Source organism: Elaeis guineensis, chromosome 3 (genome assembly GCF_000442705.2).
Source record: "Elaeis guineensis isolate ETL-2024a chromosome 3, EG11, whole genome shotgun sequence".
NCBI classification, from domain to species: domain Eukaryota; kingdom Viridiplantae; phylum Streptophyta; class Magnoliopsida; order Arecales; family Arecaceae; genus Elaeis; species Elaeis guineensis.
Genome location: NC_025995.2, coordinates 57355339 through 57370945, shown reverse-complemented (window position 1 = coordinate 57370945; position 15607 = coordinate 57355339). Strand labels below are relative to the sequence as shown.

General features: G+C 36.0%; 1 protein-coding gene across 1 annotated transcript; it reads left to right on the top strand.

Moving 5' to 3' along the window:
- Nucleotides 1-350: 350 nt before the first annotated feature.
- Nucleotides 351-14651, top strand: LOC105033125 (IAA-amino acid hydrolase ILR1-like 6). Its single transcript, XM_073253785.1, has 6 exons — nt 351-450; nt 585-1086; nt 2321-2446; nt 7262-7576; nt 13795-13923; nt 14031-14651. Exons 1-6 carry the CDS (start codon nt 395-397, stop codon nt 14391-14393), a joined length of 1491 nt encoding a protein of 496 aa, XP_073109886.1. The 5' UTR covers nt 351-394; the 3' UTR covers nt 14394-14651.
- Nucleotides 14652-15607: the final 956 nt, after the last annotated feature.

The following is a 15607-nucleotide window of genomic DNA, read 5'->3' as shown; positions in this document are numbered from 1 at the left end:
ACATGCCACATCAACATCACGGATGTAGGAGGGAAAGGGGTGGAGTGCCACCCTAGAGGGAAGACCAGCAAGGAACGGTCATCGTCACCCACACCCTTTCTGACTTGGACACGGGTTCCTTCTCATCCCATCTTTTCGAATTGACGCACGTGGTGAAATTAACGGCAGCGCGGGCAGGCGTCAGTGGCGTCTCCATGTGCCACGTTCTCATTCGTACCGCATGATTGTGGGATCTGATGGAAGGGATGTGCCGCACCCGGTCGGGACACCCGCGCCCCACCCCCCACCATCGAATTCTGTCACGAGTTCAAGGTGGGCCTGGTCTTTGGACTCACGGCACCTCCCAGCAGTAGTTTAGTCGAGTACCCCCACCCCTCCCCTTGCCTTGACAGAGATGATGCCCCCAGCTGCTCCGTCGCTTTCGCACCTCTCTCTCCTTCCTTTCCTCGGGTGCGTAAAGCAGTATTCCTCATCCATTCATCCTCCCCGCTCATCCTATTTATTGCTTCTTTAATTTGTACCACCTGTGCGTCTATATACACGTAGTTCTTGCTTGATCGTTGATCTTTCCTTCACCTCTCCAGTCATCAATTCTTTTTTAATCTCTTTCTCAACGCACCTGGGGTCATGGCGTTGATGGTGCCCGCACTGATGCCGTTGGTGCTGCTCTTCCTCGTCTCCAGCGGCCGCAGCGCCTCCTCTGCTGCTTCTTTTTTCGATGAGGACATCCTTCTCGGGAGCGCCTTCAGGGATGCCTCCGGTTTGATTCCACACAGGAGGGAACGCAACGGCAGCAGCGGAAGCAAGAGTTCATGGGGGGCGGGGGGATGGAAGGAGGAGATTTTGTGGCTGGCGAGGAGGCCAGAGACGGTGGAGTGGTTGAAGGGGGTGCGGAGGAGGATCCACGAGAACCCAGAGCTGGCGTACGAGGAGGTGGAGACAGGCAAACTGATTCGGGAGCAGCTGGACGGCATGGGGGTGGAATACCGTTTCCCGGTGGCGCTGACCGGCCTCGTTGCCACCATCGGCACCGGAGACCCTCCCTTTGTTGCTATCAGGGCTGATATGGATGCGCTCCCCATTCAGGTAGCCCTCTTTCTTTTCCCCTTCAATTTTCGCTCCCTATTATTCTGAGTTAATAGCAAAAAAAAAAAAAGAAAAAAAAAAAAAAGAAAAAAGGCCTCGTGGTGAATTTATGGACTTGCATCACTTGGCTGCTACTTGGAAAGTCACTTGGAATCCTAGTGTTAACCTCAAAATTTATACGTACGGCTACATGGCGCATAATTATTGAGCTTTTATTATAAAGGCCGAGGATCAAAAATTTGGGTTAAGGCAGGTTGACCTGACCGCGTGAACAGACAACTGAAGACTGGCTTGGGGCGAACCAATTCCCAAAACTGATTGCTGTTTAGGCTGCAATTTGAGCTTCGACAGTTTATTGAGGCATTTGTTTGCAGGTCAATTTGTTGCAGTTACTGAATTTAAAAGGGAAGAGAAGCTAGGATCAAGGGGTTCTCCAACTTTTCCAACTTCCAAGAAACTTTTTTGCACAGAGTTTTTATTTGTGAGAACCTTCTTCCATGAATATCCTGTATCTTGATTCTTTGGTGTGATCGCCATTCCACCCAAAGAATCTTCTGTCTTCTGCTCAATTATCCTTTTGTAATCAATCTTATTGGTTTGTGTAACTTAACCGTAAGTTATTACTTCTCTTTATGCTTTCTGTCTTTGAGTTATTCACATTCTATTAGATGTTGTGAAGTCCTCTTACCGAGGTAAGTTCAAATTTTGTCTCCTGATAGATCGAAAGCATTGCTTGATTTGATCGATCTGGCATGCCAGCAACCCCATTGGACATTTTTAGTTTCTCAAGAAATATTTTTTTGACACACTCAATGAGATCTAGTGGGATAGAATACCCAAGAAAATTTTTAAGACAGTAAGTCAGGATGAAACTTCCGATAGAATTATCATATTACCACGAAGGTGTTCGGAAATGTGGACAAGGTTTCTATCTCATGCGGATTGTGTAAAGTCAAGCACCAAGTTTTGAGATGAATGAACCAACCAGCCAAGTGGGTTGTAGCTTTTGCATTTTCTGAGAATTAGATGTTTATACTGTGTATTAGCAACATGTTATTCCCTATTTTTGTAGCTTGTTTCTGCTGATTAACTTGTTCTGGATCTCAGTAGCCAAGCCCTCTAGAAAGTTCTTTTACATCAGTAATGACCAAAAAAACAAATTATTGAGTCAAATTAATGTTCATGTCTTCTTTCTTTTTCATTCTTTTTTATTTTTATATATTTTTGATTTCAGGAAGCTGTTGAGTGGAAACACAAAAGCAAGGTTCCTGGTAAAATGCATGCTTGTGGACATGATGCGCATGTCGCAATGCTTCTTGGTGCAGCCAAGATATTAAAGACCCATGAACATCATCTGAAGGTTTTTTCCTGTTCCTCACTAGAATTTATTGGATACAGATACCTATAATTCTTACTTCAGCAATTCTTTTAGTTGTTTTCATTCTGGTTTAATATCTTCTGGGATCCTGAAATCCTATACAACTCTACTTAGTAGGATAATATTCATGAGGACTTATGGTCCAACATAAGTCTCTCTTTGTGTGTGTGTGTGTGCGTGCGTGCATGTGCATGCACATGCATGCATATGTGTGTGTTTGTGTCTATGTTTACTTGTCTTCACTCAGGTGAAATATCCTCTAGGAAACTGGAAATGCTAGATGTACATCACCTAGTAGGATATATTCATGATGACTTGAAATGTTATATAACTTTTCCTCTCTCTCTTTATGTGTGTGTATGTGTTTTTGCACAAGTGCACGTCAATGGAATATGGATCAAGTAAGGATAGAATGTTGATACAAATATAAATTCTAGAGCATCATAACAAGGAAAGAAGGAGATGACATTTATTAGTCTGAACTCAATAAACAATCTCATTGCATCTCTTTTTCCAAGAAAGACGTGTTATTTTGATCTGAATGTCCCGCTTTGGACATTAACTATACCATTAATATATTCCATAACAGTATAGATGAAACCATTGGTTAATTTTATAGACATATTGTGTATCATTATTTTTAAGGTACTTATGTTTGACACCTACAGTTTCCTGGTTGAGTTTCCCAGATCCGTTGGCAAGAGTCTTATAATTTTGGAAATTTATACTTAGCACAAGGAGGATGTCTATTCAGCGTGTGCAGAATTGATTGATGAATTTCCCTTCTGTTTTGCTTCTAGATGGTGCAAGACCAAGTTTGGCATGTCCCAAGAGTAATTGCATTACTTGGAGATTGATAAAGAAGAAAAGATAATCACAGAAGAAACAAATGTGTAAATCAAAGAATGTATAAATTAACATATTTATATCAAGAAAAGATAATTACGGATAAATTTCAAAAGGAGGGAGTGAAGAGAGAGAGAGAGAGAGAGAGAGTTCTATCATTCAACAGATGAACACCCAGTGGTTTTATATCCATTTTCTAATGTCTTCATCCATGTTGCATGTATTGTTCACTGATAATGCTGTTGATCATCAATAAATCTAAGTTACTTTTACCATTTAATGAGCCTTTCATGTTTCTTAAATGTTAATTACTCTAACTCTGTCAAACATATTTAACAGAGAAGAAACATGTGGATATAACACTAGAGCCCTTAATTTTTTATTATTTTGATATAATAGTTCTTTTCCATGTAGATGACCATGCAATTGTCCTCTTTTTGAAGGTTCTTTGTTTCTTAAATGTTAATTACTCTAACTCTGTCAAATATATTTAACAGAGAAGAAACAAGTGGATGTAACACTATAGCCTTTAATTTTTATTATTTTGATATAACAGTTCTTTGCCATGTAGATGACCATGCAGTTGTCCTCTTGTGAAGGTTCTTTGTAATGCATTTCAGTAGAAAAAATTCACTGAAAATGAAAGATCCAAGTCAATACAATTTGCGTTGAGACATTCTGAATGTATGTTTTGATCCATGGTGAAAAACTTAATTGTCCATGGTCATGCAATAAATTTGTATCTCAATTGGATATGATATGAAAGGCTTTATATGGTCTATAGCAAGGTTCGTCGTCTCGGCACTAAACCCCACACTGCTACCATCCTATTGCATAATCGGTATGCGGTACAATATGAGACAGCAAGGTATACCAAGTTTTGGTATAGGATAAGATGGCATACCAATTCAGTACCAGTATTGTATCGTATGCTTGGTATTATATGGTATTGACCGGATGGTAAATTTGGTCTATAGTGGTTGCCATGCTTCATAAGACTGTAGATTTCATATTTGATGCAAAATGGTAAGGGACTGAATGCACTTTCATTTGTGGTGCGCACTTGTTTATTTATCCATTCCTAAATAGATCCATTTTTAAGATTGGTTTGATAAAAATTAGAGTTTACAGCTGTCCAGAGATATGCTCCTTAAAATGTTATCTATTCAGTAATGAGACTAAAGCTTTTGGTGCATTTGTATAAGCTATATGGTTGTCTACTCTACATTAACCACTGATCTAAGTCACAGAAACTTGTTTGAAAATAAACATATGATCTAATAACAGAATAACTGTTAGAAGAAAAATAAAAAGGAAATTAAAGCTCAGTACAAAACATATAACGAACATTGGACTCTAAATCAATGAAAGAGATCTTTAGCTTAAAATTACCATGTCAGGGTTTACTTGGGAACTAGACTGGATTCAACCTTTCATCCATCCATGGTTTAAATTAAGTATTGTCATGTAATTAAGATTTAAAATCTGATAGCCATCTGGTTGGTTGAACAAATAGATGGCATTAAACTGGGTGTCCAGTTAATTTGATCTCAATTGATCACCTCACAGGATTTTGAAACTTAAGAAAGTGATGTTAAACAATAGGAAAGTGCACAGAGTTCTTTGAAATTGTAACCAAATGATTACCTATGAGTAGGTTATCAGTACAACAGTCAACTCAAGACTTTAGGTAATGATTTGTGCTGTTTTGTACTGGCTGTACTGATTTGGATTGGTACCTGGGACACCCTTTGTGTTTGAAGCAAAGAAAGAGAGTACAAGAAGAAGGATTGGTGCCAGTTGCTGTGCTGGGACCAACTACTGTACTGTATATTGGTGTGAACAATATGTACTGCTAATGCAATGGACTGGCACCAAATCACTATTGGTACCAATACTAAGAATTCTCACCTTGATAGAATGTTTTTCGTAGAAGCTTTGGTATTTTCTTTTAATATTCTGATCTGCTTGTTGGCATCTCTGTCCTCAACATTTAAGTTGGAAAGAGGTTCTAAGTTTTAATGTGGAAGGCAGCACTCCTCCCACTGCCTGAAAAAAAGAAAAGGAAAAATAGGTTCGGTAACACTATGCAGAAAATAAATAGTTGCATAGAGATTGAACTACAAATTCTTTGGCGATCAAAATGATGGGATGATGGGGATGCCACTTGATCCTAGTGTGAGGTCTGGAGGATTCAGTTACTAGCCCTGCTTGGCATGGTTTTGGCTTATGAACTAGTGTGAATACACTTAGTGGTGTAACTGCGTGTGCATTGTGAAACTTAGCACTCAAATTGTTTGATGTCAGTATCCCTGAATACTGGTAGTTTAGGCTGGCATATTCTGAGATAAGAGAATTTTCCTTAATTCTTTAAATTGGCAACATACTAATGTCTGAAGTGAAAAAAGAAAAATGACAGAAGAGAGGAGAGAAAAAGGAAAAAGGAGGCAATTTTGAACTTGGTTGAGTGAAGAACTATATACATTTTTGTTATTGAAACATGAATAGTTTTGTGCCAAGATGATCTGATTTAAAATTTTAAAATAATGTACTTGAAAATATTTCTTAAATCACATGATCACATGCCTTTAATTGCTTTTAGATCTTTGTGTGTACACTATCATTTTTAACATTAATGTTTCATTTTGTTGTGGAAAGAGGGCTTCTTACTGAAAAGGTTGTGCTTTTATAAAATAGACCTTTGCATTCACTTCATGCACTCATCGCTCACTCTCTCCCTCTCTCTCAAGTAGATGACATTCGTGATAGGAGTGATAAAAATTGGTGTATATAACTATGAACATATAAGTTTGTTTGTTGGTTCATGAGTCATAAAATAAACTTTTGCTTTTACTTCATGCAGTCATTTCTCAGTCTCTCCCTCTCTCTCAAATAGATGACATTCATGATAGGTGCAACAAAAATTGATGTGTATAACTGTCAGCATATTGGTTCATGAGTTTGTTTGTTTATTTCCATAGCCATTTAAATTTGTCTTTTAATTTCTATAATCTTTCAGTTGAGGATTTTGAGATCTAACTTTATGATATTCTTTGTTACTTGGTAATCACCCATAAAAAATATTATATTATTTATTATATTATTCAGATTAAAATCCAAAAACATATTTTAAATTACTACTTTCTAATAATGTACAATCTAATAACAATATAATATAATATAAAAAATATTAAATAACAGTATCTTATTGTTGTATTATAATATTATTATAACACCATCATACTATGAAAATCTTATTTTGTTTTCATAATAAATATAAAAATTTATTATTTGTTATATTGCTTATATTAAAATATCAAAATAATTAATTTATAAATTAAAAATGCTTCAAAATAACAACTTTTGATGGTATAAATGATTAGATGATTGAAAGCACTATTCAATATCCTTTATTGTTTTTCCTGATACCAAAGTGGATGTTAAAGTTCTACAGCACTTGAGAAATATTGTACCAAATAACAATTTTCAAATGGGGCTATATGGCCTTTGGGATGTTTAATTATGTAAAACAGTCAATTTGATTATGACAACGCTTAAATGCTTTCATAAATTTTCACTTTTTATACATTTTCTTTCAGAAATGTTATTCTTAGAACTTGTGAGAGTAAACCTGGATCTGTGAATGCTTTCAAGATTCAACTCTTTCTTATCTTAACAATTCCCCTAGAGCTGCTGCATCTAGTTTAGGCTGCTACAGGAAAAACATATTGTGGCAGTTCAGTACATGGACAATCAGCTATTACTTGTTCTTGCTACTCAAGAAGGAAACTAGATGAAGATAAAAATTCCTCTTTTCAGTTTCATATGAAACCTCAAGTACTTTTGAAACTCGTTTCATATGATGATGCATGACAGAATTGAACAGAAAGTTGGAGATACTACTAGCTGCGATTGGATTTGCATGGGTACTGATTCACTTTATTACTGCAGGGAACTGTTAAGCTACTCTTTCAGCCAGCAGAGGAAGCTGGAATTGGTGCTAAGCGAATGATTGAAGATGGTGCTTTGAAGGATGTGGAGGCTATATTTGCTGTTCATGTATCACATGAGCATCCAACTTCTGTCATCGGCTCAAGAGCCGGTCCTTTGCTTGCTGGATGTGGCTTTTTTAAAGCAGTTATAAGGGGACGACAGGGGCATGCTGGAAATCCACACCATTCAGTTGATCCCATTTTGGCCGCCTCTGCTGCAGTCATCAGTCTGCAGAACATTGTTTCCCGTGAAGCCAATCCTCTAGACTCACAGGTTATTTCTTGGTGTAACTTCTTTATCACGTAGTGAAGAAAGGCATATGTTTGATAATTTAACAGAAACCCAACTCAGAGTTCAACCATTGTTTATATTCCTTATATAGATTTTTTTCTTCACAATTCTTGAACAAGCTTATTCATTAGCAGGGTGAGTTCAACTTGAAATTATATGATCCGGCTCAAGTATGGCTCATTATGACCCCCTACCATTGAGTTTTTCTGCAACTAAAAACATTATGTCTAAATAGTTCAATCTATTGTAAATATTGTTCCAGTCTATATGGGGTATTAGTTATGAATTTGACTTAGCTATGCATGAATTTAACATCATGGAACATTCAGAATTTAATGCTTATTGCGCTTTCTTTAGGTGCAAGATGAAGCTTTATCCATGTAGTGAAACAGAAATTTCCACTTATGGCCTATGTTGCAAAATTGACACTTTTCCTTTCATAATCATAATCTTTTTTCTCAGAGTACCAAAATTCAACTTTGTAGAGTGTTCTAAAGGATCTTAAGTTGTCTTGCTGAGGATTCTTCTCTAGTCTTCCTCATAAGTATTCAAAGTTATGAAGCAATTTGTTTAATTTTTTTTTCTTTTTCATTTTCCATTTCTCAGTATAAAAATCCAGTGGTTCAATTCTTGGAGAAGTGAAACAGATGTTATCTTCTTTCTTATTCACTTATCAGTTATCACTTATGAAATGTACTTGGACTTTGTCTTGAATGCCAAAGGGATTTTGATATGGTGCACAGAACCAGGGGCCCGTCAGGGTGCTACTAATTAGTCTAAGGATCTAGGGATATACAGTCTAAATTAGGGTTAAGGTCTATTTTCTTAGGGGCTGAGGGATTGTAGGGCTGCTGAAATTGATCACAACAAATTGTAGGGTAAACCTAATATATTTAATGATCTACATCAATAGAATAACATAGGGAAGAGGAATTGAAGAATAAACGAGAAAATCAGAAGAACCAAGAGAAAATCTAATACTAAAAAATGAGTAGACTTTGGCTGGTTACTTTCACTGTTGTATACAGGGCTGAAGGTGCATCAGATAATTAGTACATCCATATCTGTATCCAGCATCCACCTTTATTTTATGAATATGCATATGGATGCATGCATCATCCGATAGTAAAATTTGTATTAGCATTTGTTTGTACTTTGTAGGACATGGATACAAATTAGGTGTTAACAATGTGAATATAAATAGGGATATAAAATGATTAATATAAACTTGACAAGTAGAATAATATTTTCCATTTCCACTTTATGTTTTATTAATGCAAATTAAGTATACAATGACAGCTGAAATACCAAGGATCAAACCGTGCTAACCAAGGTCTGGTTCAGTACTCTGGAACCAATGATCATACCTTTAAATGATGTTAATGGGTATGCATAGATATGTCCCCAACACCCTTGGTAAGGCCATTTTTGTCCTCCAAGCTTGGGTTTTTGGTTTCTTATCACATTTTGTTGTCTAAATACCATATTTTGCAAGGAAGAGGTGTGGTCATCAAGTTAAATACACTGTGTTTCTTCTATGCATATGGAAGTTAAAATTATGTACTTTTACATAAATAATGCAATAAATATCTAAATTACACATTCATTATAGATTTTAAGATGAGTATATGAAAAGAAATAGATTACTAGTAACTGGAAGTCCGTATCGAAGGAATGTATCAACAGTTATCACTAATGGATCAATGTGCGATAAAAAAAATCATGTATATACATATGTTGTGCCATTCAATAACAAAATCATTTTTGTTCATGCTTACCTCCAGTAAGAAAGCCTTGCAGATTTATAGACATGCTGGTCAATGACCAAGAAATTAACCCTGTTATTTTTAAAATTTGGTAGCATAAAATGCATATAAAAAATGCAAACATTCTTCCATTTTTTTTATTTTTATATTTATTATTTTTAATTTTTATTTTTCAATAAAATTAATTTTTAAAATAAATAATTTTGAAAGAAAATTGATCTTGAGGGTTGTAGAGTCATACATTACCTACATAACATCTGAAAATCAATCGCAAGAAACACCATTTGATTGGATTTGTTTCAGATCAAACATATTTTCTAGTGTTAGTTTTGGGGTTACTCCCAAAATCCACATATTTGAGCTTAAATTCCTGCTCTAAAGCATGAACACGAGCATTGAATCACATTTTTATAAAATTTGGTAGTCTCCCCTTGATTTGGCAATTATTAAGAGATTTTCTCACTGATTTTTCCAAAAAAAAAAGAAACAGAAGGTACAAGAAAATAAATTTAAGAGAAAATAGAAAATGAAACAACCATTGGCCCTACATCACACAAGGTTGTGGGCTTGCTGTGTTTTAATAGAACCGAGCTGCTTGTGGGTTCCCAAAAGTGGCCAGCCTCTATATGGTACATACTAATAGTTTCTTTCTTAAACAAGAATCCTAATAGCATATGGAGTCTCGAACTCTCAATATTGCTTGTTTTCTTTGATCCTTTCATTATAATTGACCAAAGATCAGCAAAAAGCCTTTTCTTCCTTCTCCAAGTTAGTGATTTTATAAGTCCAGTTAGCATCTTTTCTCTTCTTTATAGTTCCTTGTATGGACTTATAATCATATAAAATTGTCAAAATCCAACCTTCCTACTTATGCAAGACCAATAAGTTTTTACTGGTAAGTTAAGAGGGTGGGCCCAAAGTGGCCAGTCGTCTGTTCTCTTTTTCATATTTGAGGCTGCTTTAAGAGGAAAACTTTAAGTGGTTCTTTACTGTTGGACAACTTCAGTTTCCTTGATTTTTCAAATGAGAGGTTCAAGAGCATCCTCCCTTTGAAGACTGCCATTGATTAGGTGATCTGAGGAGATTGGAATATCTAATCATTATATACCCTTCCCATGGCAAGATTCTGATAATTTTTTCCTGGATTTGGGAGAAAACCAGAATGAGGTTTGGTGGGATTGTATTGAATCCATCCATATGGATTTGCTTTGATGAGATCAGATAGAGAACATTGACAAGTGGTCGGAGAGCTTCTTTGCAATGACATTAGAATCAGATTGAGATGCAATTCTGATTGAGCAAAGAACTGAAATTTTGAATGGGACAGAAACAAAATAAAGGATATTGAAAACTGCAAGGGTTCATGAGAACTTCTGCTGGAATGGATCTGAGGATAACTCATGGAAGAATGAGAGTTGGCTGAGATCAGAAGGAGCAAGAGGATGTAGGAGAACAAGGGTGGTCCATGGGCTCTCTCCAATCCCAAAAGTTTACAGATACTAAAATCCATCTGGAAAGGTGATTTTCTTTGCTGTCTTAAAACCTTAGGGGATAGTGGGATTAATCAGCAGCCTCTACCATCGCAATCTTATGCCCATTGCCTTTCTCTTCTTACTAGATTTCTATAGCTAGGGAATTATTTGAGAATATGGTGACCCGGATCCCATGTCTAGGTGATAGATCTGACAAGGTGGGAAGTGTCAAGAAGTAAGGAGAGGATGAGATATGCTGAATCGAAGGCCCTATTACTGATATTTTTTAGGATTCTAGTATCCGTAAAATTCGGCTACCTGCATGGTTATCCCTCTGCCTCCTCAGCTCATCCTACATGGGTGGAGTATCACATGGGAAGAAGAGTTGGACTTCTAAACAGCCCCTAAGAAACTTAAGATACTATTGAAATTTCTGATGCAGAAAAAGATGACAAATGCTTGTATTTAGAGTATTTAGAAGTGTTATGAGAAGTTAAGAATTAATATCACCATTTCACATCAAAATCCTAAATGCCACTATTGCCACTATTATTCCTGATGTCTTTAGTATGGCTATTAGTTAACTCCAGAATGTTGGTAGCTTATTATCGTATATACACACCAGAGGATTTCAGTCAAATCATATAAAAAACTTTGTATTAGAAGTCTTATATGATTAATATTACCAGTTCACATTGCGAAAAGTAAATCTGGTGTTGTTGTTGTTGTTGATGTCTTTACTCTTGACTTTTTAATTAACTGCTGGACAATGTTGGTAGCTTCTTATAGTACACAAAAACCAAAAAAATTAAGTCAGTAAAACCAGTCTGTTTGTATCCAGTACTATAAATATCCTCCTTGGCATCCATCTTATAATTGACAATTTGAATTTTGGAAGCTGTTTACTTTTTTTCTTCTAAGCTTGCCCATTATAAATAAATGCCTACATAGTTCATTTTCTTTTCTTAAAATCAGGAACATGACTATCTAGCAAACCTTTTAAGTATAGGTATTTTTTGATGCATCTAGACCATTTTATTGTTTCATGCATTACCTTGAGCACGATAAGCCTCATAAAATTGCCAACAGAATCTATTTTTTAGTGCATGTCCATGATCGATCCCTCCTGAGATATTACCAATATTGTAATTTGTATGCCTAATAAGTTAGTTCATACTATCTAACTCATACATGCCATAATATCAATTGATATGATATCTTTGCATCCACAAGATATTTTGATCTTTCTTTGCTCTTTTAATATGTTTTTTTAAATCATTGTGTACTAAAGTTGAAATCATAAAACATAGTCAATCTTGTTCTTGATATGTTATTATAAAATTGCCATTTGTTGGTATGGATGTTGGAATGTCTTAATTATTTTGAAAATTTTCCAGCTTTTTGTTTCGATGAAGATAGAGTATAATCTGTATCTTATTTTCAGTCACCTACTAGTGTGGCTGAGATATTGGACGTTTTATGTTCCTTCTAACATATTAAACGGGTGGGTATATCTTACATAAATATGGTTGTTGTGACCATCAATGGAAAAAACAGACCAATTTTTTTCTTTTTTTAGAAAAAAATTTGATTTGGCTATAAAAGTAATGAAAACTTATGGACAGTTATGAAGGGAATTCTCTTCGTTTCACTTTGTGTGCTAGCACAAATTAAAATGGTAGTCATTTAAGTACTATCAGTTCAACATGCTCAATCATGTGCTTTCCTAGTTACAAGCATATTTAAAAATAATCTAATTGACAAAAATTCTAAACATTCGAGCAATATTTTCTGTCTATAACTTAATATGATTGCAATGGTTATCAATTCATCCGCGGTAAAATTTCATAAAATTTTATTTCATATTTATGTCATGTGCAATCTTAGCATTAATGGATGTCTTTGATATAATATTATCAGTGTGGTATATTCTAGCAGTTTTAATAAAGAAAAGTTGACGTATTTTGTTAAGAAATAATCAAATATATGAGTTTTTAAGATAGCAGTCTTTTATACCCAAAACCAAAAAAAAGGTTGAAGAAAAGATAAAATGAAATTCATGGAGAAACTTTACCTCGGCTGTGCACCCAAGGGATTATACATGGATGCAAGTAGAGGGGAAAGGAATAAAAGCTAACCAAAGATTCATGGAGGGGATGCTTAACTACCCTACTTTCTCACTTTTAGTTGGGTGCCAGATGAAGGCTCTTGTTTTAATATAGATACGGGAAGAACTTGAGGTAACTGTTAGAATTTTTAATATTTTATTTTAAAAGTTTCCATTTTCAATGTGATTTGCTTATTTACCATGTTTATATAGCAAGCTTTGCCATCTCGATACTGGACTTTATACTGGTGCCATCCTATCATTGTGTTGGTACACTCGATATGGGGCCTGGGTCGGCATATCAAGTGTTGGTACACCCTTGTATTGTGTACCGATGCTGAACTAGTACAGTATGGTAATGCCCTGTACCGTCTAGTTCGGTGTGGTATGGCATACTTGACATCTAGAATGGGCACCTCATATGGTATTTAGGAAATAAAACTCTATGTTATGTGGTGGGCTTTAGTTTATAAAGTTCGCAAATCTACATTAGGTGTCATAGTAAATGAAGTAATGAGATTAGAGGTTCTGTAAATACTAACCTTTTCCTCTTTTTTCTTTTTTGTTCTATTTTTCCTTTGCCCCCTGGGGGAGGAGAGGAGGAATTGGTGAGAGGTTGAATCAAATTTCTAGATTCATCAAACTCAAAATTTTTATAGGGTGAAATTTCCCTTGTTCCCTGCATTGTCTCTGCCAATTTCTATATCTTGAAGCCAAAACATATATGGCACCTTATTGTCTCAAATATCAATTTTATCATGTAATTAAATTTGATGAAGAACTTTCCTTTTTGCAGTGAGTCCATGTAGTTTTCCTTTTTCCTCCTCTCTTCTCATTTTTCACAGATGCTTTCAGGTTGTCTCGGTGGCAGCATTTAATGGAGGCAATGATCTTGACTTGATTCCTGACTCTGTCATAATTGCTGGAACTTTCAGAGCATTCTCTAATGCAAGCTTTTACCAGCTCCGGCAGAGGATAGAAGAGGTTGGTGATCAGGCACATTCTAAGTTTTAGTTCATGTTGGCATATATTCTGTTAAATGTATCACTATTTCACTAGATTGTTATATAATAAAAAGTATCTATGAACAGGTAATCAGACAGCAGTCTACTGTCTACAGATGCACAACTTTAGTGGACTTTTTTGAACAGGAGCGATTCTACCCGCCCACAGTTAATGATGAATTTATGTATGAACATGTAAAGAAGGTGGCAATGGATCTATTGGGTCCCGAGAACTACAAGATTGTCCCGCCGATGATGGGTGCTGAAGATTTCTCTTTCTATTCTGAAGTCATTCCTGCAGCCTTCTTTTATATAGGTATCAGAAATGAAACATTAGGATCCACCTACACAGGCCATTCTCCCTATTTTATGATAGATGAAGATGTTCTTCCAATTGGTGCTGCTATTCATGCTGCAATAGCTGAAAGATATCTCATTGAGCATGGCTAGAATTTGCAATCCACATCTTGGATGAGATTTGCATAAGGGGAAAGGTATGCATATCTCGCTATTTGCTGTTCTATGGCATCCATTTGGAGTTCCCATGCTCTGTAGATTGGATAGTGGAGGGAGAGTGGGCATATTCCTCCATTTGCCTACCATAATGCCATAGCTAACTGCCTCATTAGTAAACCAAGGGACGTTGCAACTGCTATTCTTGTATTGCATTCTTAGTCAGACAATAAAATGTTTTTCTCAATTTGTCAATTCGTTTATAGTTAGCTATTTATCAAATTTTACAATTTGGCTTTATATTCGGCATTAGGTAAGTCCCATTGGTGTGCTTGATATATTTTATGGTCTTCTTCCTTCAGAGCATTTCAAATATGGCTTCTGAATCAGTTCCCTAAATTTCTGATATGTTTGTGTCACACACACACACACACACACACACACACACACTCAGAGAGAGAATCTTAACCTGACAATGGTTCTTTTTTATTCTTTTCTTACTGATTGATGCAACGGTTCTCAGATTTGAAGTAGCATCTTGTACTTCTGTTCTATGTTGAATTGGTACCTGGTCAGAGCTTTATAATTTATATAAAGTGAGTTAAACTTCATCTCTTTTGTTTCATGTGGATGTGTACATTTCCCATTTTCTGTTGCTCATACTCGTGGATTTTGGGTCTAAAAGCATCGTGGATGCGTATGCCCACCTACTTGCCGAATTAGCCAAGCCACTTCGGAGGGTCCGGTCAATTGGGGTTTCAATGGAGGTTGTTTATGCGTGTTGATCTTTGGCAAATTAATCTGTAAAATACTTCAGCTATCAATAAAGATCATTCTTTCATTTTCAATACTAAATCTTGTCTAGCATAGTTGCTTAGGACATGTAAATCTAGATTGAATTAGACATATCATGAATCTTAATTCCTATGGCAAACCTAAAATTCCTATTATCTTTGCTCGTCATGCAAACTCAAAATTTAATTGAATCGAGACTCAAACTTCGGCAAACCTAAACTGCTCAACGGGCTAACAGACGTGGACACGCCTAAGCTAGTATAAATTACACCTACGCTGTTGCGGGACCATACGTTCTCTTTCAAAGCAAGTGTTACCGTTGTAACCAAAAAAGGAAAAGGCAAGAGTTACCGCGCATCCTCTGTCCTATGCAAATAAAAATCTGTAGTTTAGACACGCGGAAAATGAGAACTAAT